Source organism: Plasmodium sp. gorilla clade G2 (genome assembly GCF_900097015.1).
Source record: "Plasmodium sp. gorilla clade G2 genome assembly, chromosome: 8".
NCBI lineage: Eukaryota > Apicomplexa > Aconoidasida > Haemosporida > Plasmodiidae > Plasmodium > Plasmodium adleri (nom. inval.).
Window position 1 is genome coordinate 786,794 of NC_041700.1, and position 26,073 is coordinate 812,866.

Genomic DNA, 26,073 nt, shown 5'->3' on the forward strand with positions numbered 1-26,073 from the left:
CATTTATATAATATATATTTTTATATAATAGGTATCAATTAATTTCACAAATTCTTTTTTTTTTTTTTTATAAGCTTATATAAAAATTATATAAAAAAAAATAAAAAAATAAAAAAATAAAAAGAATATTTTCCTTCTTTTTTATTGTTTTTCTTTTTAGGTTGTAAATATAATATGATGCTATATATATAATAATATTTTTGTACTTTAAATAAATATTATATATATAATATTAAGAATTTATATTATATAATTAATAAAAGTAGGTTATTACATTAGTATGGTATTTTCCAAAAAGGGAAGAAAAATATATATATATATATATATATATATATATATATATATATATCAAATTAATAGAACCAAAAAAAAAAATAAAATAAAATTGAAAAAAAAAAATAAAAATAAAAATAAATTAAGGTTTATACAACAACATATAAATTATGAAACAAAAAAAAAAAAAAAAACTACACAATTATAAATATATGTACATTTTTATATTATTATAAATTAATACCAAAGAACTTTTCCACGTCCTTAACTTCCTTCTTAGCTTCATTAATAGTTTCCTTTTTTTTCTTATTAAGAATTTGTTTTTGCTTTGTTGTAAATCTTTTTCGTATTGCATAACTAAAAAAGAGAAAAAAAAAAAAAAAAAAAATATGCATATAATATATATATATATATATATAGAACAAACATATATATAATATTTTATTTTTTTTATTACTGATCTTCATGGATATGCACTATTTGATCAAAGACCTTCACTTCGTCTTCCTTTATATTTAAGATATAATTTTCATCATCAACTATATAACAAAAAATATATTAAAGAGATGAAGATTTTTGAATTATAAAATATATATATATATATATATATATATATATATATATATGTATATATAATTGAAGGAGTGTATTACATATGTTATATATATATGAAAATATATAGAATTTATTATTTATTTTTTTTTTTGTACTTGTATTTCCATTAATTTTTATAGCTTTAAGACCAAATAAAATTTTGATTTCTTCTTTTGTTCCCACTTTATTAAATACTAAAAAGTCAGTCACATTTTTTGGTATTTTGTTAAGGTCGATTTTTTTAATTTTTTGTATTGTTCCCTTTGGATCGTTAGATTTTACTACATTAAAAAAAATATATATTATATATATTATATATATATGTATATATTATATATATATATATATATATATATATATATAACTTATAAAATTGACATATACACATATGCATACATATATATATTTATGTCAATTTTTTTTATTACATATTTCTCGAAACTCCTCGGGTGTACAAAATTTTTTCTTCTCCTTTTTCTTTTTCTTATTATAAAAAAAGGGTGATGTGTCATCCACATTTTTTTGTAGATTTCTTTTATAGGATATATATTTTTTCCTATATCTATTAATAATAACTATTTCATTTTTCACCTGATCTTTTTTACTTAATTTAACTTTTTGCTCTTCTGTCAAAATATTAGGGTTTGCATAAAAAACTGTTTCCAGCTTTTTTATTTCTCGAAGTTTTTTATTTAATCTCCCTAATTTGTTTGTTAAATAGTTACAATGCTTTTTCGTTTTTTTTAAAATATTCTTTATATTATCATCCTGTTTTTTCTGTTTTTTTATACTTGCCATTATTTTTTCTTTATCAAATGGAAGAGAACCTTCTTCTTTATCTAATATGTTTTCTGAAAAAAAGAAATAAGGATCCTCCTCTCCCTTTAATTCATTTTCTTTGTTCAGTTCATGATAAAAACCTTTATATTGTTTTGATTTCTTTTTAGAAAAATAATTATTTGATAAAATGAAATTATGAAAATATTTTCTCACCTTAAATAAGCTATTACTATGATATGCAAATGGAGAGTTCCTTAAGTATTTGTCTTGATTAAAAATTATATATTTACATTTACTTATATTTATTAAGAAGTTACATAATAATAATACAAAAGGCAAATACAAAAAAATCATAATTTTTTAAAAGGTCACATATGGTTAGAATATACTTTTAATTAAATCAGTAGTATATAATATAAATATAAATATATATATATATATTTATAATTTTTATTTTCAGTGGGTAATATTGTTATAAACCTTAACACATATATAAAAAGAAAAATTTTACATAATGTTATATATATGGTAGATTATTTTTCTCATAAAATAAAAAAAATAAATAAATAAATAAATAAGATCACGGCGTCACATTTAACACAAAAGCAATAATTATTACATATAAATATATATATATATAAGTCATATAATTTATATTTTCATTATTATATTTATGTTCATTTATATTTCATGTGTATTATTCATTTTTCATGGATTTATTTGGACCTTCCCAAAAATACATAAAAAAATAAAATATATAATAATATATATATATATATATATATAATACTGTTTATTATAATTTTTTTCCAGAATTGCTTATATTTGTTCATATAAAATATGAAATTATAATTTATACTCAATTTTAAAAAAAAATATTTGCCTAACATTTCTATTATGAAATATTATATTTTATTTATTAATAACATATATACATATATATATTTTTCCCTCATTACACTTTTTATATTTAAAAACAGCGTCAAGGAATATTGTGATATTCTAACTATACGATTACATTATTAGTTTCTCATATTATATATGTGTTCAAAAGTATTATATATATATATATTTTAGATATATCTTGATATATTGTATTTTCCAGTTTATTAATTGTTCAAAAATAAGTTTCATTGTTATTTTTTTAAAATATTAAATAAAACGCACCAAAAAAAAAAAAAAAAAAAAAGAAAAATAGAGTTTAAAAATAATTAAATAATGATATAAATAAACAATAAATAAAATAGTAAATTTATGACCCAAACGTGTAATTTAAAAAAAAGGATAAAAATGTAATAAATAAAAAAGTATATTCAATGTAACATGTTGGAGATAATTAAGATAAATAAATATTAAAACATAATATATATATATATATATATATATATATATATATAAACACCTTAAAAAAAAAGAGGAAAAATTAAATTAATAACATTAATAGCTTATGATAAATGTTTCCAAAATATATTTTTCAAAATAGAATAATAATATTAAATAAATAAATATAAATATAAATAAAAATACAAATATATATATATATATATATATATATAACAAAACATATGTTCATAAATTGGAGTTATTAGTTGCTTATTATTTATTTTATTCTGTTTTATTTTATTTTTATAATAACCATTTGAATATATATTTCACTAAAAATTTTAACCAAAAAGCATATCGTAATTTCAATTCATCCATTTGAACAAAATGAGATGATTCATATATTATATTTAATTCATTCTTTAATTGACACCTCAGATTATAATCATTTGTTTTTATTATAAAACTCATCTCCAAATCTCTATATTTTGCTCTATATCCATAATTAGAACTTCCAATCACTGTACACCATGGTAAATTATCATAATGTTCATCACTTTCATTTATATCATTTATATTTTCATATTTCAATATATTCTCATTCTCTTCATCAATATCATTATCAAAATTTTCATTGTTAAAATATCCTGACTTGTTCAGGTTAGTTTTTACATTTGGTGAGTTATTATGATTTTGTTCATATTTTTTATATGAATCAAGCTTATTATTATTATTATTATTATCATTATTATTATCATTCACGTTGCTCATATTTTTTATATTTTTGATTTTTTTCCTATTTTTCATATTGTCCATTATCCATATACCTTTCGAATGAAATGTCCATGACGGCTTATAATATTCTATATATATTTTTTGATTTGAAGTATGATTTTCTTGAGAAATATGTTGTCCATTTACTTTTTTTAAAAAATTCGTAACATTTTTGGTAATATATTCAATACACACATTAGCCATAGCTGAATATGAACTTGGTATATAATAAGATATACCTTTGGATTTATAAAAACTATTAGCGCATGGTGACGCTGTAATTAATTGCAATATTCCATTTTTTTTTTGTATAAGGTTGATATATATATTTCTAATTAATTTAAGAAAATTCATTGGGAAGTTTAAATATCCTGAAGAAATAACTAAGCTTTGATCATATTTTTCTATATTTTTTAATAAGCTTTCTAACATATCTGTTTCATCATATATTGGAGGTATGGAAAATCCACACTGTAAAGAAAGTTCTAATATTAAAATACTTTTATTTGTTTCATATAATGGATAAAAGAATTCATTTTTTTCATTTATATGTGTAAATAAATTATTAGTTTGATTTTCATTTTGATTATTATTTAGAAGAGTAACTGTTGAATCATTTACTACATCATCTGTATCATAAAAACTATGTGTTTCCATATTATATTTTTTATCGTTTTTTTTTTGATTTTTATTATTATATGTATCTTTCTCGCATATATCAGTACTGGAAGAATTTAACATGCTGAATTCATTTAATGTATTACTACATTTATTATTATAAATATATATGTTATCATTTATGGAATTATTTTTTATATTGTTATAAGAATTATTATATGAATAATTTTTATTATATTGTGAAATATTCTTTTGAATTTGTTTCAACATAAATCGTATTCTTCTATAATACTGTTCACGAAATACATATGCATCTATAAGTGGGTTTATTAAATCATTTTCCCACTGTATGCTTAAATCACTATTTAGAGTAAATGACATATCTTGTATGGTATTAATTATATTATGAATAGAATCAGCTAGAAATTTGTTTTCAATAACAAAATATCTATCTTGTCTATTTCGTAAATAACAATCACTTAAATTAGCTCCTGATAATACTAAAGTATTATCACCAATATATATTTTCATATGCATTACACCTATAGCTTCATTGGCTCTAGGAGGTAATATATTATAAAGTATAGGACCTAATAAAGGATTATGAAATAAACTTATATTAATATTATCTGAACATTTAAAAAGTTCTGATAAAATACTAACTGAACTTTCATTCAATTTCCCTTCTGGTCTTGTACCTCTTTGTCTATCTAATAATATATCCACTTTTAAATCTTTTATATTTACATTTTTTTGTATACTATGTATTAATTCTTTTTCTAATTCTCCTATACCCATATATAAACAGCTAATCACAATACGATTTTGTGAATTCTTAAAAATATCATTTAAGGTATTAAAAAATTCATTAGGAGTAAATAATAATTTTGCTTTAGGTTCATGAATGACAAACTTCAGAGCCATTTTTTTTTTTTTTTTTTATTTTTCTTAATTATGTGAAAAAAAAAAAAAAAAAAAAAAAAAAAGAGGAAAAAATAAAATATAATATAAAACAATATAATTTATTAAATCGTAGTATTCATAATGATGGAGGTTTTTTAAAAAAAAATTAGCACCTCATAATATAATATAATATAATAATGAGTGTTTATTATTATCTATCAATACATATATATATATATATATATATTTTTAATTTTATATGATTATGCTATATAGGGTTAACCTTTAATCTTAGGTATTCTGTATATGTACTTTTTTTTTTTTTTTTTATAAACCTTATTTTTTAGTTTTACCCTGTGAAAAATAACATATGCTCTCAAACTTTTAGCACTACTAAAATTATATACCATAAAATTAATAAATTAATTTAAAATTTTTTATATTTTTATAATGAATTTATTAATAATTTTTTTTTTTTCTTTACATTATTATTACATAGTACAGAAAAAATGATATATCATTTGATATATTTAAAAGTTTATTTAGAAATCTTAAAAATAATAATAAAATAAAAATAAAAAATGAGAGATAAAATGCATACATAAAAAATAGATATATAAATAAAAACATATATATTATATATATATATATATTCATACATATATATTTATATTTATATATGCTATATAAATAAACCAAAAATTATAAAATGTTAGATAAAATTATATAATAAATACATATAAAATAAAACATGTAAAAATATATTTAAAAAAATAATATGATGTCCCCATTATCATACAAATCAATTATAAATACAAAAAGGAAAAATATTAAAAATTTTAAATAACTTTTGAATTTATGATTCATTAAAAATATATATATATATAATTGAAAAGAAATATTATATAAACAAAATTACATTTTTTATAAAAACAGAGAGTATTTATAATATTAAAAAAAAAATATATATATATATATATATATATAATCAGAAATACTTCGTAGGACATATGAAGAAAATGTCATATCATATATAAAATAATAATTAAATATATACATATATATATAATATAAATAAATACATTTACATAATGTATTATATATATTATAATAATATAATTATATAATATTATATTTATCATAAAATATAATAATATTTTATTTTGATTATTTTTTTAAAGGAATCATTAATAAAATGAACATTAAACTTGGTATATTATATAAAAATATAATATATATATAATATATATATAATATATATAATAATATTTATATTATAAAAATATTGTATTATTTTATGCACCAACCAAAAAAAAAAAAATACAGGACATATATAAAAATAATATGTATATTATATATATATATATTATTAGTATATTTATATTTGTTAATGTGTTAATATATTATTTGTTTTAAATTCATATATTCAATAAAGTCAAGAAAAAATTATATATTGTAATTATATATGGAATAATATATATATATATAAAATAATAATTATTATAACAAGTACAGGTATGTAATAAAAATTAAAAAAGAAAAAAAACTAAAAAAAAAAATGAAAAAACATCAAACGAATTATCATGTACATATAAACAAACTTTATTGTGTGTTCATTTTATTCTGACCATACCTTTTTTTTTTGTATGGCCACTTATAAAATATAAAACATAAGAATATGTAAAAATATTTCATATTTTAAAGGTATCAAATATGTAATATATATTATATGAGTTCTACATTTTTTTTTGCCTTTATAAAAAAGATATATATTTGTATTATATATATATATATATATATATTATATCATTGAGGAAATATTTTTTAATATGTAATATAGTTCTGTGTATTATTATATATATTATTTTCTTAATATCAAAAAAATTGGATTACTTAAATTGAAGTTCACACATATTGATTATATTATATAAGAAAAATATATTATTCTTTTATGTTCATATTTTAATTATATTATTTTTTATAAATACCTAGTACCAAAAGAGAAAAAATATATATATATATAAAGAACGTTATATTAAATAATAAGCATATTATATATAATAAACAAAAGGAATAGAGGTCGTTATACTTTATAATCGAATATGTGATTTATATGAATAGATAAAAATGAAAGAAAGAAATTAAAATGGATGAATAGAAATAATTTACTCTTCTCATTAATCATATATTATCATTCCCATTTATTAAATATATATTTACATATTTACATTTATATTATGTCCTTCAAATATATCAGAATAATAAATTGGTTGTATTGTTCTTTGTTATTTTCTTTTTTATTCATCCTATTTTCAACTTAATAATTCATTATGTATATAAAATATGAAGAATAAAATAAAAATAAGTTTATATAATTATATACATTCATATGAATAGAAAGATGAACATGTTATAAAATAATGTAAAATATATTTATTATAATATCATTATTAGTGTGATTATTGTTTATTCGTATAAATAACATTATATCAAAAAAAATATATATATATATATATATATAATAGACACATATATATATTATATATATTATATATATTTTACTATACACTTTCTTTTTAAACGTGCAATAATATAAACATTTATAAAATATGTTCATTTTTTTTTTATAATTCGTCAATAAAATATATAATTAATTTTTTGTATAGAATTTGAATGGTCAAATATGATTATACATTTAATATATATATATATATATATATATATATATATAATATATATATAATATATGTATATTTTATAATTAAATTATTTAAACATTGTTAAAATTCATTATTATATTTAATAATTTAGATTTTTTTTTTTTTTTTGTGGTACATAAATAAAAAATATTGTTATATTATATATATTATTAATCTATATCATTTTTGCATTTATTTAATTTTCTTTAACCTTTTTTTGTTTCATATATTAGAAATATAAAAAAATGCACTATTCAAATTTGTAATATAATGAAAAAAAAATTTATTTTGTTTTTATCGATAATATATAAATTAATTAATATAAAAATATATATTTATTATTTATAATTTCATATTATACAATATATATATTTATATATACTATTAAAAAAAAAAGTGTATGTATTATTTATATAAATATAATATATATATATATATATATATATATATATATATATATATATATATTAATATATATAATGCATTATAAATAAAAAATAATATATATTAAATATAAAAATCAAAAATTATATGTTATTAATTATTATTATGCCATTCATTATATATAAAATATATATTATATATATATAATATAATATATAATATTTTAACATGTTTTGAGATATAATATTAAAAATTATTTTAATATATATATATATATTATACATTTTCACTCAAATTTTTATATATTATTATTAATAATATATTATTATATATATTTAGCATATGTATATTTTATTATATAAGTAAAAAAATATATAATAAATAAATTTATAATATATAAAATTAAAATACATATATAATATATATTATATATATAATAATATATATATGTATTAAATACTTTTTTGTGCCTGTAAAAAATGAATAAAGAATAAAATACCTCACATATATATATATATATATATATATATAATATAATAATTTTATTTTCGTTTTAATTTTTTTAAATATAAAAATTAATTAAAATAAATATAGGAAAAAGAAAAAAAAAAAAAACTCATACAAAAATATAATATTATTATATATTTTATAAAATAATATGAAATATATATAAATATATATATTATATAGATTATATTGAATATTATATTGAAAATGTAATGATAATATTTATATAATATATATATATATATATTTTTTTTTTTTTTTTGAAATAGAAAAAAAAAGTTGATGTTATATTATATTTTATTTTAATTTAAAAAATATTTTTATAGAAAAAAAAATAAAATAAAATAAACGAAATTTTTTTTAACAATATATATATGAAAAGAAAAAAACATCGTCTGTAATTTTTATAATATATATGATATATATATATATATAAAGAATAAAATGATGTGATTTTATAATTTGAGACAATATATTGTTAAGAATTATAAATATATATATATACATATATTTTATAAAAGTGTATGCAAGTAGTGTATATATAATATATTTATATATGTTGAGGCATACCTTTTAAATTTTATTTTTTAAAGTATTAACATATATGAAATAGAAGAAGAAAAATAAAGAAATCTTACATATATAGATTTATATATATATATATTTATTTATTTTATGTAAGATATGAGAAAGACCATTTGATTGTATTAAAGTTGAATATGTTTTATTTATAAACAATTATAGAAGTGACAACAAAAATTTTTATAAAACTTTGATAACAGAAAATATGTAATTACTTGGATGTAATAATAGGAAGAATAAGAAAAAGGCATTATTAATATATACATATATAAATATAAATATATATATATATATATATATATGTGGTATTATTTAATTGTTTGTATATAATCGTGAGTACATGAAGAACAAAAATATATTTAACCATATATAGAATATATAAATAAATAAATAAATAAATATATATATATATATATATATATTATTACAATATAAATATGATAGGATGGAGGAAAAAATGTTACAGACACATATAACTTTATTATTTTATTTAATTCTGTTATTTTATTTAAAGAATTTCACCATAAGTTTTATTGATGTACCTAAGAAATTATTTAATTATATTAAAGTGTATTATTCTTTCTTAATTCTTCTTACAATAGTTGGATTCTTTAGTAAATTACTAGTACTCATACGTATATTCATAACACATAATATAAACAAAATATTCAGACTATTATTAAAGAACAATATAAATTTTGAGAGTATTAAAAATGATATAAGAATTAATAAGAATAGGAGAAGATTAAATTGTAAGGATGAAAAGAAGTTGATAGGAAATATAGGATATAATAAATATATTAATAATAATAATAGTAATAGTAATAATAATAAAAATGTTCAGACGTCTAATCAGACAGGGAAAAAAAGATTCTATCTATTTATTAATAAAAATGCGGAGAAGCAAAATAATACCACATTTAATAAAAGCGATACTAACGATTTAATAAACCCATCAATGGAGGGAAGAAACAAATGTGATAGTTCAAATAATAAAACAAAACAGAAAAGATCTAAAAGAACTAAACTTTTAAAAAAATTAAAATTATTAAAAAGGGATGATAACAAAGAAAATGATGAATGTGATGTAGACAAGGAAATAAATGATGATAATCATAACAATGATTATTGTAGTGACGACAATGAGATAACTGAAGATATTGATAATAATAAAAATATGGAAGAAAATAAAAATGTAAATGAAAATAATTTAAAATGTAAAAATGAAGAAAATGTTTCATATGATAATTATATCGAAAGAGAAAGTGAAGAATGTGATGATGTGTTAAATTTAAAAAATAAAATAATACAGAAAAATCAAATTAATATTGACGATGAAAATAATGATGAATGTGTTGAAGATAATAAAGATAATTTAAGAGAATTTTGTTTTAATAAGAATATAAATGAGAAGAATTTTTATTTATTTTCCCTTTTATCAAATATATTATATAATAATACATCGAATTGTTCGAACGTAAAGAAATCCTTTGAAGGTGTTTCATATAATAACAATATTAATAATATTAATAATATTAATAATAATAATATTAATAATAAAAATATGAACAATAATAATAATATTGATGATGTATATATGAATAGCGATATAAGCAGTGATACCTTTAACGATTTTGAAAGTGATAATAATAGTGAATTAATAACAGGTGATGAACATTTGTCTGATGCTCAAAAAAAGTTTAGACATTGTAAAAATGATACCATGGATAGTATTAATAGTTATAGTAGTGATAACAATGATAGTAGTGATAGCAATTATGATAGTAATAATAAATATAAGTGTCATAATAATTACAATTGTGATAATATTTATAGTAGTGATAGTAATTATAGCAGTGATAGTAATTATAATAGTGATAATAATTATAATATTCATAATCCTTGTAGTGTTATTAGAAAAAGGAATCTATCCAATAATGAAGTTATTCCTAATAATGAGACTAATAATAAAATAGAAATTAAAAGTATTAATCTAAATACAAATCAAGAAACGAAACCATTAAAATCTATTTTAAAAAAATGTAATAATACATCTTCTGATAAAAATAAAAATAATAATAGACATATACGATTTAATAATGATGTTGAAACGTATTTCTTTGAAAAATATTTATTTGAAGATGATTTATATAGTATAATAGATCCTAGAAAATCATTTTATAAAATACTTGAAGCTTATAATATAACAAACACAGAAATTTTTAGCTATTGCAATATGCGTCATAATTTGAATGTAGTATTTAATGATATAATTAATTCAGTTTTTATTTATAAGGATAAAATAGTTAAAAAGTTTTAACTTTTTTTTTTTTTTTTTATCTACATATGATAATATTTTAGAATGTTTTTGTTGATATTTCTATTAATAATAAATAGATAATATATTATATTTTCCCTATTATTATATATATATATAAAAATATAAATATATTAATATATATATATTAATATATATATATTTTTATAATTATTTATAATATCTTTTCTTGTGCTTATATTAATTATGTATATTCAGCACATGCATATATGTTTTGTGTAAGAATAGTAATAAATATATAATATATATATATATATAGAATATTTTATTTGACATAAAAAAGAATTCATCTGTATATTTTAAAATTAGCTACTTTTTCGTTCATGATTTATATATATTAAATTTTTTTTTATCTTTTATCCATATACTTACAGATATTATCATTTCATATTATTATTTTATTTTATTGTATTTTGTTTTATATCATTACTTATTTATTTATATTTTATTTTATTTTTTTAGTATTCACTTTATATGTACATATTTATTATAAGTGTGTGTAAATGTTTATTTATATTATTCTCATTTAACTATTTGTGTGTTGTTTTATTATTTTTTTTTTCCCATAAGGATATAAATATATAAATATATATAAATATATATAAATATAAATATATATATATATATATATATAAACTTGATAATAATTTATTTTTACGTTTTAAAATATGACTGTAAAATTATATAAAGGAAAAAGTTATGAACACTCCTAAAAAAGATATTAATACATGAAAAAATAAAAAAAAATAAATGAGTTTGCAATTATATAATATAATATAATATAAAAATTTATAACATATGGTACGTAGAATAATATATACATAATATATTACATATATATATATTTATATATATTATTTATTTTTTCCTATTTGTATATTTAAAATGTAACAATTTAAATTTGAATTCATCAAGGTTTACAAAAAAAAAAAAAAAAAAAAAAAAAAAAAAAATATTTCAATATTTAAGAAATTTACAAATATATATATATAATATATATATATATATATATATAATTATAATTTGTTTCTTTTTTTTTTGTGAATTATATAAGAGTGGTTTGAATTTGATCATGAATAAAAAGGATCATATTTTTCAACTACACTGAATCAAAAAAAAAAGAAAAGAAAAAAAAAAAAAAAAATACATATATATATAAAATGATTTCATATTTTATCATGATGTGAGAATTTCTTTAATTTCTTTAATTTCTTGAATTTCTTGAATTTCTTAATTTTTCTTTTTTTTTTTTTTTTTTCCTTTTTTGTATTATGCGTAGATTTATATCTTGTTTAACTTTTTATAGATGTAAGTTCATTCACAACATCTTTCCATGTGTCATAAATAAAAAAAAATATTTTTCGTCGATTGAACGTATCGAAGAATTAGAAAAGATTATTTTAAATTATCATGAAAAAGAAGAGAATAATTTTTTAGGTAGGAAAAAAGAATATGAAAATTTTATAAGACAAGTATTAAAAGAAAAATGTGATGATTTTAAAACGGAAAATATATTTTTATCATCTTTAGATGATAATGATGTGACATTCTTAATAAATAATAATGATATGGAGAATATAAAAGATTATGTAGAAAAAAGAAATAAAGATAATATAATAATTAAAGATGAAAATAAATTATATGAATATATAGAAAAAATAAAAATTAAAAGCGAAATAATGAAAATATTATCTATATGTGGTATTCGTATATCACTTAATATATTATTATTTTATATGTATGATATTATATTAAAAGTAAAAAAATGTTTAGATTATTATCATAAAGATATTGTAAAATATGATACTATAAAAGATAAAGATACATATTATAAAATAGGTCAATATTATTATTATTATGATAATAAAAATATAAATGATAAAAAAAAAAAAAGTCTACCATTTTTTTTTTTAAACTTATATAAAGGTTTATCTAATATATTATATACTACATGTGAGAATTCTATGCAAACAAATAATAAAAAATATATATCTATTAATGAAGAAATAATAAATAGTTATAATTCAATAGATGATATTATATATAAAGTCCCAGCCTTTTTAAATATTAGTGTTTTATTTTATTATATTAATACGTGTTTATATATAGATGTAAGTAGGAAATCGAAGAATATATATCTTCAAAATTTAAATAATTATATAAATTGTATAGCTGACGATGAAATGAACATTAGTAAAGAGGATTTTAATTATTTGGTTTTATGTATGCGTTTATATTTTTTATTTTTTTCTTATAATGATATATTAAATATATTAAATGAAGGATCCAAACATTTTTTATCGACACTTGTATTACTTCCTAATAATAATAGTAATAATAATAGTAATAATAATAGTAATGATAATAGTAATAATTATTCTACACAAAATGATGATAATAATATTAATTATGAATATATAATAAATTATTTAAATAAAAATGAAAAACATATAGAAAATCAAAAAATAGAATTATTTCCTTTTCATTTTTATTTATCTTCTTTAAAAAATAAAATTATTTATATATTAGAAAAGAATGATGATTTTTATGTAAACGATTCAAATGTGCTTCGTTCTTACAATTTTTGGCGGTATGAATTAAAAAAAAAAAAAGGAATACCAAATATATTTATTAACAATATGTTATTTGTTTAATTGTATATGTGTCTATTATTATATCATATTTATGGTTATCTACAAACATATGTTATATATATATATGTGTATTTTTTTTTTTTTTTTTTCTTTCTTTGTAGTTATTTTATTGCCCTGAAGGAAAATTTTAAATTACTAAGTTTATGTAAGAGAAACGAATATGTTGATTTGTTTAATGATGAAACTAGAGATTCGGTTTTATTAAAATATGTTAATAAGGATTACCTTTACCTTTTCAATCAAAGAATGAACAACACAAATGAACAAAATAAATAAATAAATATATATATATATATGTTATATGTGTTTCATAAATATAAGTTTTTTTTTTTTTTTTGTAATATTTTAATCAAAAGAAAAATTAAAATAATTTTATATCTATTATTTATATATTTATATATTTGTTATATATAATGATTCGTCCTTGTGAAAATAAAAATTTTTATTTTTTCAGGAAGACACAATAAAAAAAAAAAAATTAAATAAATAAATATGCAGTAGTATATATTAAAATTATTATATTCTTATAACTATGAGATAATATATTTCTACTTATTTTTAGAATATGTTATCATAAATTATAATACAATATAGAAAAAGAAATAATAAAATTATAAACATAAAAAAATATATATATATATATAAAATAATAATAAATATGTATATATAATATATATATATATAATAAAATTTTGTGCATATTAAAAAAAAAGTATATAAACAGTAAACATTTAAATGCAATTTATATTATATAATATTATATATATATAATATATATATATATATTTAAATTAATATATACATTTATATATATATAATTTATTATATATGTAGAACGAATTTTTTCTCTTTTATTTATTTTTCCAAAAAAAAAAAAAAAAAAAAAAATATACATATAAATTATATATATATATATATATAATATTTTCATATATAATAATTTTAATACCCAACTTGTTAAAATTTCTTTATATTTATATTATATGAAATTTTTTTTTTTTTCGTTGATATGAATAAATAAATAAATAAAAATATTATATATATAATATACTTACCATTATGTGATAATTATATTTTTATTTTTCCGTATTGTTTTTTAATTAAAAAATTTGTACTTTTTATATAATAAAAAAAAAAAATTTGTTTTAAAATATAATATATATATATATATATATATGTATATATAATTTGATCATGCCTTAAGCATTTAAAAAAAAAAAAATATATATATTATATATATATATATATATATATATATCAATATATTTATGTATACATTCATTTTATAAGATATTATTAAATTTATTTATTTCTTGATTTATTTATGATATATTTTTTGATAACATGAGTTATAATAACAATTATGTAGATTACAATATTCACGGTCGACGAAAAATAAATAATGCAAATAATAAGGAGGAAGAAAATTCATGGAGTAATATGAGTTACAGCAAAGGTAATCATATGAATAGTAATGTAATGAAAAGAGGGGGACATATGGATATAACAAATAATAAAAATTTTATGGATATAAATATTAACGATATGAATAATATGAATAATGTGAATAGTATGAATAATATGAATAATATGAATAATGTTAATAATATGAATAATGTGAACAGTTTGAATAATATGAACAGTTTGAATAATATGAACAATTTCAATAATTTTTATAGTGGAAACAATCCACATGTTAGTAATAAAGAAAATGAGGAGTCAGCACATTTATTAAATAAAAAGAATTTACAGTTAGATAATACTTATGTTAATAATTTGATTAACCCAAATGATAACATTAGTCATCCTTTTGCAAATAGCATAAACAAAAATATGTCTTCATCCAATTATGTGTCAGCTCATCCAATTATAGGGAGAAATAAAACCAAGGATATTTCGAATAGTAGTTATAATAATAGAAATAATACAAGTACAATAAATAATAATAATAGAAATAATAGTAATATTTTTAATAATAATAATGTTACAAATAATTTAGTTAATAGCAGTTTTAATGTAAATAATAAAGTTTCTAGTCATAGCAATTTATTATATAATAATAAAAATTTTTCAAATAATAATAACAATGATTATTTTCAAAATAATAATAATCGAATTAGTAACTCCAACGTGGGGATACAACAAAATTATTCTAACCAATTTTTAAAAAATAATGATTCAAAGGAAGGAAGAAATGTAATTGTATCTGATAATCTTTCTTTTGTTAATAATGTTAAAACTGATAATGATTTAAATAATAAAAATATATTTAATAATTATAAACAAAATTATAATGATCAAAATTTCGAACAAAATAATATGAACATATCAGGTAATAATACAAACAAATTTAATAATAATATGAACAGTTCAGGTGATAGTAGTTTTGTTGGAAGTGTAGTAAGTGGTGTTATTGGATCGACTGCATCAAGTTTTTTTCAAAATAAATTCTTAAATAATAAAGAGAATAATACAAGTAGTGATAAAGGTATTGTACATAATATATTTGAAAGATTAACAAATGATAAAGAATCTAAAAATGAGATAAATAATTTGGTTCAACAAAAAGTTGCAAATATGGTAATGAATGAAATAGAAAAAAAAATTGAAATAAATCAGACAAGTTTTATATGTAATAAATTATCTGTATTGAGAGAATATTTTGATGTAACTCATTCATATGTTATTCAGAAAATATTATTTATATTGGTTCCATATATATATATAAGAAAGGCATTATGTGAATCAAGAACATATTATGTATATACACATTTGAAAAGAAAAATGGAATCATCTGAAAAAAATAAAACCTTCAATTCTGCATTCATATTAAATAATAATAATATTAATAATAATAATAATAATTTTAGTAGGACTAATTCAAGTATCAATAATGAATATGCCTCACAAGGAGGAAGTTTTTTTTATAATGATAAGAATAAAGGATATATGAGTATTACCAATAATAATAATAATAATAGTAATAATAATAATAATAGTAGTAGTAGTAATAATAATATGACAAGAAATAATTCAAATGATATTAATTATGTAGATTATAGCAATGTAGGTATTTTTAAAGCAGATTTATATATCCCCTTAATGTCAAGTATCACTTATATATTATTATATACTCTAACAATTACGGCACAAAAAAAAAATTCAACTTTTAATCCTGATAATTTATTTAATATATCATCTTATGTATTTATCTTACTATTTCTTGAAACAGCTATTATAAAATTTTTATTTTTATTAACATGCAGAGATATTAATTTATCCTTTTTACATATTCTTTCTTTTATATCATATAAATTTGTTATTATGTGTGCTTTAATTATAACCAAAATATTTTTTTATTTTCTTTATTTTCTTTATGCGTCTGTCTTTGGAGGTGCAGGCACATTTCCTGATATGAACATGAAAAATAATATTCATGCGAATAAAAAAATGTTATCAAATAATTCACACAATACATTCAAAAATATGAATTATCAAAGCATTAGTAAATTTAGTCCATTCAATATTATTTTATTCCTAAATAGTACGACAACATACAGATTAACCCAATTATATTTTTATATAACTGTAACTATACAGATGATACAAATATTTAAGTCAATACATTTATATATTCATGACAATAATTCTAATTTGTCAGATAAGGTTAATATAAAAAGGATTAATGTGCTTATACTTATATTTTCTTTGTCACAAATATTTTTATGCTGGATACTAACACCATCTTTTACATGAAAATGGGGATTTATACATATATATATATATAAAGAAGAAAGGAAAAAGGAAAAAGCAATGAATGAATCTAAATATTTTAATTAATGAGGAATTTTTTTTTTTTTTTTTTATTTAAAAATATGAAAATATGAAAATATGAAAATTTTTTTATATATGTGATTTATTATATATATATATATATATATTTTTGTGCATTATATAATTTTTTCACGTATCATGTATAAATATATGCATAAAAATATGAGATATATTATTTATATATATCATTTTATAATTTTAATATTTTATTTTATTATTTTTTTTTTTTTTTTGTGGCCTTCAAAGATTCATTGTTGTAAATGTATTAATAATAAAACAAATTATCTCATTAAACATAAAATTAATTTTTTTTTTTTTTTTAAATATAAGTCAATTATTATATATTATTGTAAAATAGTAAAAAAGAAAAAAAACAGAAAAGAATATATATTTTAGGTGTGTTATTTATTATTATGTTATTCTAAGAATATAATATATTAAGGCTATTTTTATTCTCACCTCTTATGATGAAATTGTATATTATATATGCACATTTTTTATATTAATTTATAATTATATATATATATATATAATATTTTTTTTTTTTAGGTGCCTTACTTATAATTTAAGGCATACATAATTTTATCATATTTATTATTCTTAATAGTTTTTAATTTTTTTTTTTTTTTTTACTTAATTCTTACACGTATAGTTTTTATGGTTCAACAAATTTTATAAGGAACATAATAAAAATGAAAAGTGATAAATGATAAATTAAAAATATTTTTTCAAGTCTTTCTTTTTTTTGTGATATATTTTATATATATATATATAATACACATTTATTATATTATATTATATTATAATTTTTTTTTTCTCCTGATGCGAGTAGGATTATATATATATTTTTTTTTTTTTTTTAAATAAAGGGAAATAAGAAAATAGACAAGGAGATAATAGAATCTTATATAATGAAAAAGAAAAAAAAAAAAATACATATTTTTTTAAATGATTACTTATATATAATTTTTTTGGAAAAATGTCGCATAAAAAAAAAAATTAATATAAATGAATAAATATAAATGAATAAATATAAATAAATAAATATAAATAAATATACAGATAAAATATATAAAATATGAGTCGTGTTATAAAAATAAAATGAATCTCTTTAACTTTCTAATATTTTTGTTACTTTTATTTTTTATAAACTTATTTTTTGTCAAGTCTAATTTTAAGAACGATGAAAGTTACAATGTACCACTGAATGTATTATTTAATAAAGGCAAGAATATAAGGAAAAGAGTATGTAATGAGTGTTTTTATAAAAATGAAGTTAGTTTAATATTTAATAGTTGTAAAGTATTAGAAAATATGAAAAATAATAATCTCAATAAAGCTAAAATAATGTCCTTCATTAGACAATCTCCAAAAATGATAAAAAATTATGTTAGTTTGAAATATAAATCCAGATTATCTGAGATCCTTTCTGCTAAGTATCTAAAAAAATTTATATCATCTAAAAAAATGTTAATATTCGATGTATTATATTTATTAGGGAAGACATATTTTAAGTATAATGTAGTGCTTAGTATTTTGGCTTTATTTAAGACCATCTTTATACGATTTATGGGTAATCAAAAAAAAAAAAAAAAATAATAAATAAATTGATATATATATATGTATATATGTAATTATACATTTATATCATATATATATATATATATATATATATATATATATATATATTTTTTTTTTTTTTTTTTTTTTTTTTTTTTTTTAGCTGTTTATATTATCCAACTTTTGTCTTCCTTCTTATTATTTCATTATATAAACATGTTTTCACAAAGGACACAAGCATACATACTTTTCATAAGTGGTTCAAATTATAGTTCAAGAATTATAGGATTTTTTCAATTAAATATAATTAATTATTATGTTAATATATTTAGTGAGGCTGTCCAAATTGCTATCATTCGTATTTTATTTAATCAATATGAAGCGGAAAAGATAAAATCTATTTTATATAACAGTACTGATTATTTTATTAACACAACGTTGACAAATAAATATTCTATTATGTATCAGTGTACCAAAAGATTTGTTATTTCACGATTTAATAAGTTGAGCTTATTTACTTTTAATTATTTGAGATATTTTGTACTAACTAATTTGTTTTTTAAGCTTTTCGACGGAACGTAAGAAAATAAAATAATACCATGATTATATAAATAAATAAATAAATAAATATATATATATATATATATATATATATATATTTTTTTTTTTTTTTTTTTTCATTGTAGGTATAATAAATACTCTCCCAGTGATGTGAAAATGCCAGGAGTTTATTCAGACAAAAGGAAGAGCCTGAATAAAGATATGAAATATGCAACTAAAAGAGAAATAAATATTTTAAAGAATTTTTGTAAAGATACTGGATGTCATACATGTGGTATGACATGTCATGAAAAGTTTATAGGTGATCATCAACCTCCAGTTCAAATTATAAAAGATATGGTTAATTATTATAAAAAAAGAAAATTCATATTATATTTCTTAAAATTATTTAAATTATATGATACAAAGCAACGTTTATATCCTCAATGTGTCAGATGTTCACAATTACAATCAGCATCTGTACGTTGTAAAAAATTAAGACTCATACCACATTATAACACTATAAGGATGTTTCATTATTCATCTATATTTCATTTATTTCTTAAAATGTTATTATTGACAAATTGGAAACAAATCATTTTCTGGGATAAAAATAGCATAAACTGATATAAACAAAAAAATAAACATATACATATAGATATATCTAAATTCTTGTATTTATTTTTTTATTGTATAAAAATACCATCTTATAATTAAATAATCTTTAAAAATTAAAACCTGTTCATTTATTATCTTTTTATTTTATTTATTTATTTATTTATTTATTCATTTTTATTATTTTTTTTTTTTTATAATAAAAAATATACACATATTCAAATTTATATATTAAAATATATAAAAAAGGAAAATTATGTGTTGTATTTAAATTAATTGAATATGTGTTTTATGTACAGTTACAATTCTACATAATGAAAAAAATATATACATGTATTTCTTAATTTTTTTTTTGTAAATATATATATATACACATATGTGTTATAATTTATGTGCAATATAAGTTTTTTTTTTTTTTTTTTTTTTTTTTTTTTTTTTTTTTTTTGAATTTATGGATATTTTTAAGCTATTAATTACATATGTATAATATTTACATATGCATGTTTCATTTATATTTTATTTGTATGTGTTTTGCTTTTTATTTTTTTTGACTTTTTAAAAAATGAAATTATAAAAAGGAGTTTTTAAATGTATACCTTATGTTCCATTAGTATATTAAAAAGATTGGTCTAACAAAAGGAAAAAAAAAAAAAATATATATAAATATATATGTGGTACAAATAATTTCCTTGTAGCTGTAATTTTATGAAAATACTATTATTTTATTAAAGTTTTTTCCTTTTTCTTTTTTTTATTTTTTTTTTTGAACATGAATTATATATGTGTAATTATATTAAGTATTATATTTTTTATATAACATATCATATATTTATATACTTATTTTATATATATATGTATATAATATATAATATATATTTTTTTCCTCTCTTGGACATGACCTTAAATGAGTGTCACCAAAAAGATGAAAAGTGTTTTGTTTATACATATATAAATAAATAATGATATGGATATTATTGTTTTTTTTTTTGAAATTATTTTATTTTTAATATTTCAGAAGGCAATGAGAAAAAATATATATATATATATAATTAAGTTATAAGGATTTGTCATCTAAAAGAAATATATATATATTAAAATAGTCAATTCAGAAGATGCATATGTAAATTTTTTATTTATTCCTTCTTATAATTATATATAAATCTTCATATATATATATATATTTATATATATAATACTTATTTTATTTATTTTTTTTTTTTTCTTATTTTATTTTTTCACCAAAAAAAAAAAAAAAAAAGAAAATTAAAAAGATATTTTGATATATAAGTATTATAAAAAAAAAAAAAAAAATACAATATTAGAAGGTACCACATATATATATATATATATATATATATATATATATTTTTACTTATTCTCGGACGATGAGAAAATTTTTTTACACAAATAATTTGGTAAGAAATAATGGAAAAGATATTAGAACACGATCATTTCATTTAAGCTCTTGCTTATATGATTATAATTTTAACCCGAGTATGACCTCGTATATTGAGAATAGCTATAAGATATGGAAAGAAGACAGGTATAAAATGGAACAGCCACAATATAGAAAATTTTTATCATATTATTATATATATATATATATATGTGCTCATATTTATATATTTTTTTTTTTTTTTTTTTTTTTTTTTTTGTTTCATTTATAAACTTTTTTATTTTACTTTTTAGAAACAACTTACACAAATCATGGGATTCCCTCTTTAACACGTATCCGGTGGGAGAAATAGATAATCATAATAACCCTTTAAAAATAGATAGAAGAAATGATAATTATAATAATATTAATTGTTTTAGTGATGTGCCTATGAATAGTAATAATCTTCGAATTACATATGTAAATAACGAAATGCTTGAAAAAGGAAAAACAGAAAATATTTATGATTTAGCTCGAATTGTTCAATTAATTAGATGGTATCAAAAGAAAGGTCATTTATATGCTAATATAAATCCTTTGCCGTTACCAAAAGAACCTCCATATACTAGTGTTTCTTATGAACCTTGTAAAAAGAAAATGTCTTATTTAGATTTTGGTTTCAATGAAGAGGACTTAGATAAAGAATTTTCTTTTGACTTACCATCTATTAGTGGTTTTTCAAGTAATGGTATGAAAAAATGTAGTTTAAGATATTTATTAAAAAGACTAGAAGAAACATATTGTGGTACTATTGGTTTTGAATATATGCATATAACAAATGAAAATATAGTAAATTATATTATTCAAAGAATCGAAAAGGACAAAAAATATGAATATGATAATAAGATGAAAAAAAGGATTTTAGAATATACTGCACGTGCATTTATTTTTGAAAATTATATGGCAGCTAAATTTGCTACTACAAAAAGATTTGGTGTTGATGGATGTGAAACATTAATTACTGGTATGAAAGCATTAATAAAAAGAGCTGCTCAATTAGATGTAGATAGTGTATTGATGAGTATGTCTCATAGAGGTCGATTAAATGTTTTATTTAATGTATTACATAAGCCATTAGAACAAATGATGTCAGAATTTAGAGGAAAAACCGGTTTTAGTGATAATATATGGGGTAATACTGGTGATGTAAAATATCATTTAGGTGTTGAAATTGATTATTATGATGAAGATTCAGAAAGATATATACATATGGGTATAGTAGACAATTCTTCTCATTTAGAATCTGTTGATCCTATTTTAATGGGTCAAGCTAGAGCACAACAATATTATTGTAATGATATAGAAAAAAAGAAAGTATTACCTATAACTATACATGGAGATGCATCTATTGCTGGACAAGGAATAGCATATGAAACATTTCAGATGTCACGATTGCCAAGTTATAATGTTGGTGGTACTATACATATTGTTGTTAATAATCAAATAGGTTTCACTACATATCCAATAGATGCAAGATCAGGAAAATATTGTACAGATATAGCTAAATGTATAGATATACCAATTATACATGTAAATGCAGATGATCCTGAAGCTGTAACATATGTATTTGAATTAGCGTTAGATATTAGAAATAAATTTCATATTGATACAATTATTGATATTATAGGTTATCGAAGATTTGGTCATAACGAATTAGATATGCCTAAATTTACGAATCCATTATTATATGATGTAATAGCTAGACATAAATCAGTTTTAGATATATACAGTAAAAAATTAATTGATGAAAATATTATTAGTCTTAAAGAATTTGAAGATAATAAAACTGAGATATTTAATTTTTATGAACAGGTATATGAGAAATCAAAAACATTTGTACCAACACCTAAGGAAAAATATTTACCTCAATGGGAGCATATGGTGAAACCCCAAAAATTCTCACCGTCTAGAAAGACAGGAGTAGAAAAGGATGTATTAATAAATTTAGGTAAAAAAATATTTACTTTACGTCCAAATTTTAATGCTCATCCAATAATAAGTAAATTATTTAAAAGTAGAATAGATAGTTTAGAGACAGGAAAAAATATCGATTTTGGTACGGCTGAATTATTAGCATATGCAACATTATTATCTGATGGATTTCATGCACGTTTATCTGGTCAGGATTCACAAAGAGGAACATTTTCTCATAGACATGCAGTATTACATGATCAAATAACATATGAATCATATAATATTTTTGATTCATTGAAAACACCACATACGATCGAAGTAAATAATTCGTTATTATCTGAATATGCATGTTTAGGTTATGAAATAGGATATAGTTATGAACATCCAGATGCACTAGTTATATGGGAAGCTCAATTTGGTGATTTTGCTAATGGGGCTCAAGTAATGATAGATAATTATATTGCATCTGGTGAAACCAAATGGAATAAACAATCTGGTATTGTTATGTTATTACCTCATGGATATGATGGACAAGGTCCTGAGCATTCATCTGCTAGAATAGAAAGATTTTTACAATTATGTGATGATAGAGAAGATATAGCTACCTATTCTATTGAAAAGGATAGTAAAATTATTCAACAACATAATATGCAAATAATAAATTGTAGTAAGCCATCTAATTTTTTCCATGCTATAAGAAGACAAATGCATAGATCTTTTAGAAAACCATTAATTGTTATAACACCAAAAAAAATGTTGAAAATGAGAATGGCATTTGATAACATTGAAAGTTTCTTAACCAATACTGAATTCTTACCTTACTTACCTGAAGAACTGGGTCATAAATTAAAACATAAAAAAGAAATTAAAAGAATTATATTATGTTCAGGACAAGTATATTATGATTTACTAAATTATAGATATACAAATAAAATTGATAATATAGCCATCGCAAGAATAGAACAGTTATCACCATTCCCATTCAAACAAATAATGAATGATTTACAGACATATCCAAATTTAAGAGATATTATATGGGCTCAAGAAGAACATATGAATATGGGTCCATGGTTTTATGTCTCTCGTCGTATTGAAGCATCTATAAAACAATTAAAAAAGGATAACCCAAAATGGAATATTCAAATTAATGAAGTACGTTATTCAGGAAGGGATGTATATGCAGCACAATCAGCGGGTGATCTTAATTTACATTTATATCAATTAGATGAGTTTTTGGTTGACGCATTTAATTTGGATAAGAAATATAACATGCACGTGCAAAAATATACCGATGCGTTATAAAACTTTTTTTTCGATTATTATATGGGTATATCCAATCAAACACCCATAAATAGATACAAACATACAAAAATATATATATATATATATTATATTTTATTTATTTTATTTTTTTTTAATCACAAAAAATTTTTATCTTTAAATTAAATATAACATTTGTACAAATATAATTTTGAGCACCATATGATGTGCCCTACCTACATATATGTATATATGTATATATGTATATATTTATATGTATATATATATATATTTTTTTTTTTTTTTTTTTTTTTTGTTTTATATATATTATGTACATAGAGACATATGTATATATATTAGAAAGTTATATGTTTTAAAAATTCAATATATAAATATGTATTAAATATTATATTGTTAAAAAATTATTATAATTTTTTTTTTAATTAAAATTGTATTTTTGTGAATTTGAATATATCACATATATAT

The 26,073-nt window shown here is 17.7% G+C and overlaps 7 protein-coding genes across 7 annotated transcripts; 5 read left to right on the forward strand and 2 right to left on the reverse strand.

Annotated features, from left to right (window-relative positions):
* Positions 1–503: 503 nt before the first annotated feature.
* On the reverse strand, positions 504–2,001 carry PADL01_0819300 (conserved Plasmodium protein, unknown function; the record flags this gene model as incomplete). Its single annotated transcript, XM_028681539.1, has 4 exons — positions 504–630; positions 731–812; positions 984–1,148; positions 1,296–2,001. The coding sequence occupies 4 exons, from the start codon at positions 1,999–2,001 to the stop codon at positions 504–506; spliced, it is 1,080 nt and encodes a 359-aa protein (XP_028537907.1).
* A 1,272-nt stretch (positions 2,002–3,273) lies between these two features.
* PADL01_0819400 (phosphatidylglycerophosphate synthase) lies at positions 3,274–5,286 on the reverse strand (the record flags this gene model as incomplete). The annotated part of the gene is made up of 1 exon (XM_028681540.1): positions 3,274–5,286. The coding sequence occupies one exon, from the start codon at positions 5,284–5,286 to the stop codon at positions 3,274–3,276; it is 2,013 nt and encodes a 670-aa protein (XP_028537908.1).
* Positions 5,287–9,882: 4,596 nt separating this feature from the next.
* On the forward strand, positions 9,883–11,757 carry PADL01_0819500 (conserved Plasmodium protein, unknown function; the record flags this gene model as incomplete). Its single annotated transcript, XM_028681541.1, has 1 exon — positions 9,883–11,757. The coding sequence occupies one exon, from the start codon at positions 9,883–9,885 to the stop codon at positions 11,755–11,757; it is 1,875 nt and encodes a 624-aa protein (XP_028537909.1).
* A 1,289-nt stretch (positions 11,758–13,046) lies between these two features.
* On the forward strand, positions 13,047–14,705 carry PADL01_0819600 (conserved Plasmodium protein, unknown function; the record flags this gene model as incomplete). Its single annotated transcript, XM_028681542.1, has 2 exons — positions 13,047–14,365; positions 14,531–14,705. 2 exons carry the CDS (start codon positions 13,047–13,049, stop codon positions 14,703–14,705), a joined length of 1,494 nt encoding a protein of 497 aa, XP_028537910.1.
* Positions 14,706–15,773: 1,068 nt separating this feature from the next.
* PADL01_0819700 (C-13 antigen) lies at positions 15,774–18,185 on the forward strand (the record flags this gene model as incomplete). Its single annotated transcript, XM_028681543.1, has 1 exon — positions 15,774–18,185. One exon carries the CDS (start codon positions 15,774–15,776, stop codon positions 18,183–18,185), a length of 2,412 nt encoding a protein of 803 aa, XP_028537911.1.
* Positions 18,186–19,364: 1,179 nt separating this feature from the next.
* On the forward strand, positions 19,365–20,990 carry PADL01_0819800 (conserved Plasmodium membrane protein, unknown function; the record flags this gene model as incomplete). Its single annotated transcript, XM_028681544.1, has 3 exons — positions 19,365–19,836; positions 19,987–20,401; positions 20,510–20,990. 3 exons carry the CDS (start codon positions 19,365–19,367, stop codon positions 20,988–20,990), a joined length of 1,368 nt encoding a protein of 455 aa, XP_028537912.1.
* Positions 20,991–22,363: 1,373 nt separating this feature from the next.
* Positions 22,364–25,629, forward strand: PADL01_0819900 (2-oxoglutarate dehydrogenase E1 component; the record flags this gene model as incomplete). The annotated part of the gene is made up of 2 exons (XM_028681545.1): positions 22,364–22,521; positions 22,668–25,629. The coding sequence occupies 2 exons, from the start codon at positions 22,364–22,366 to the stop codon at positions 25,627–25,629; spliced, it is 3,120 nt and encodes a 1,039-aa protein (XP_028537913.1).
* Positions 25,630–26,073: the final 444 nt, after the last annotated feature.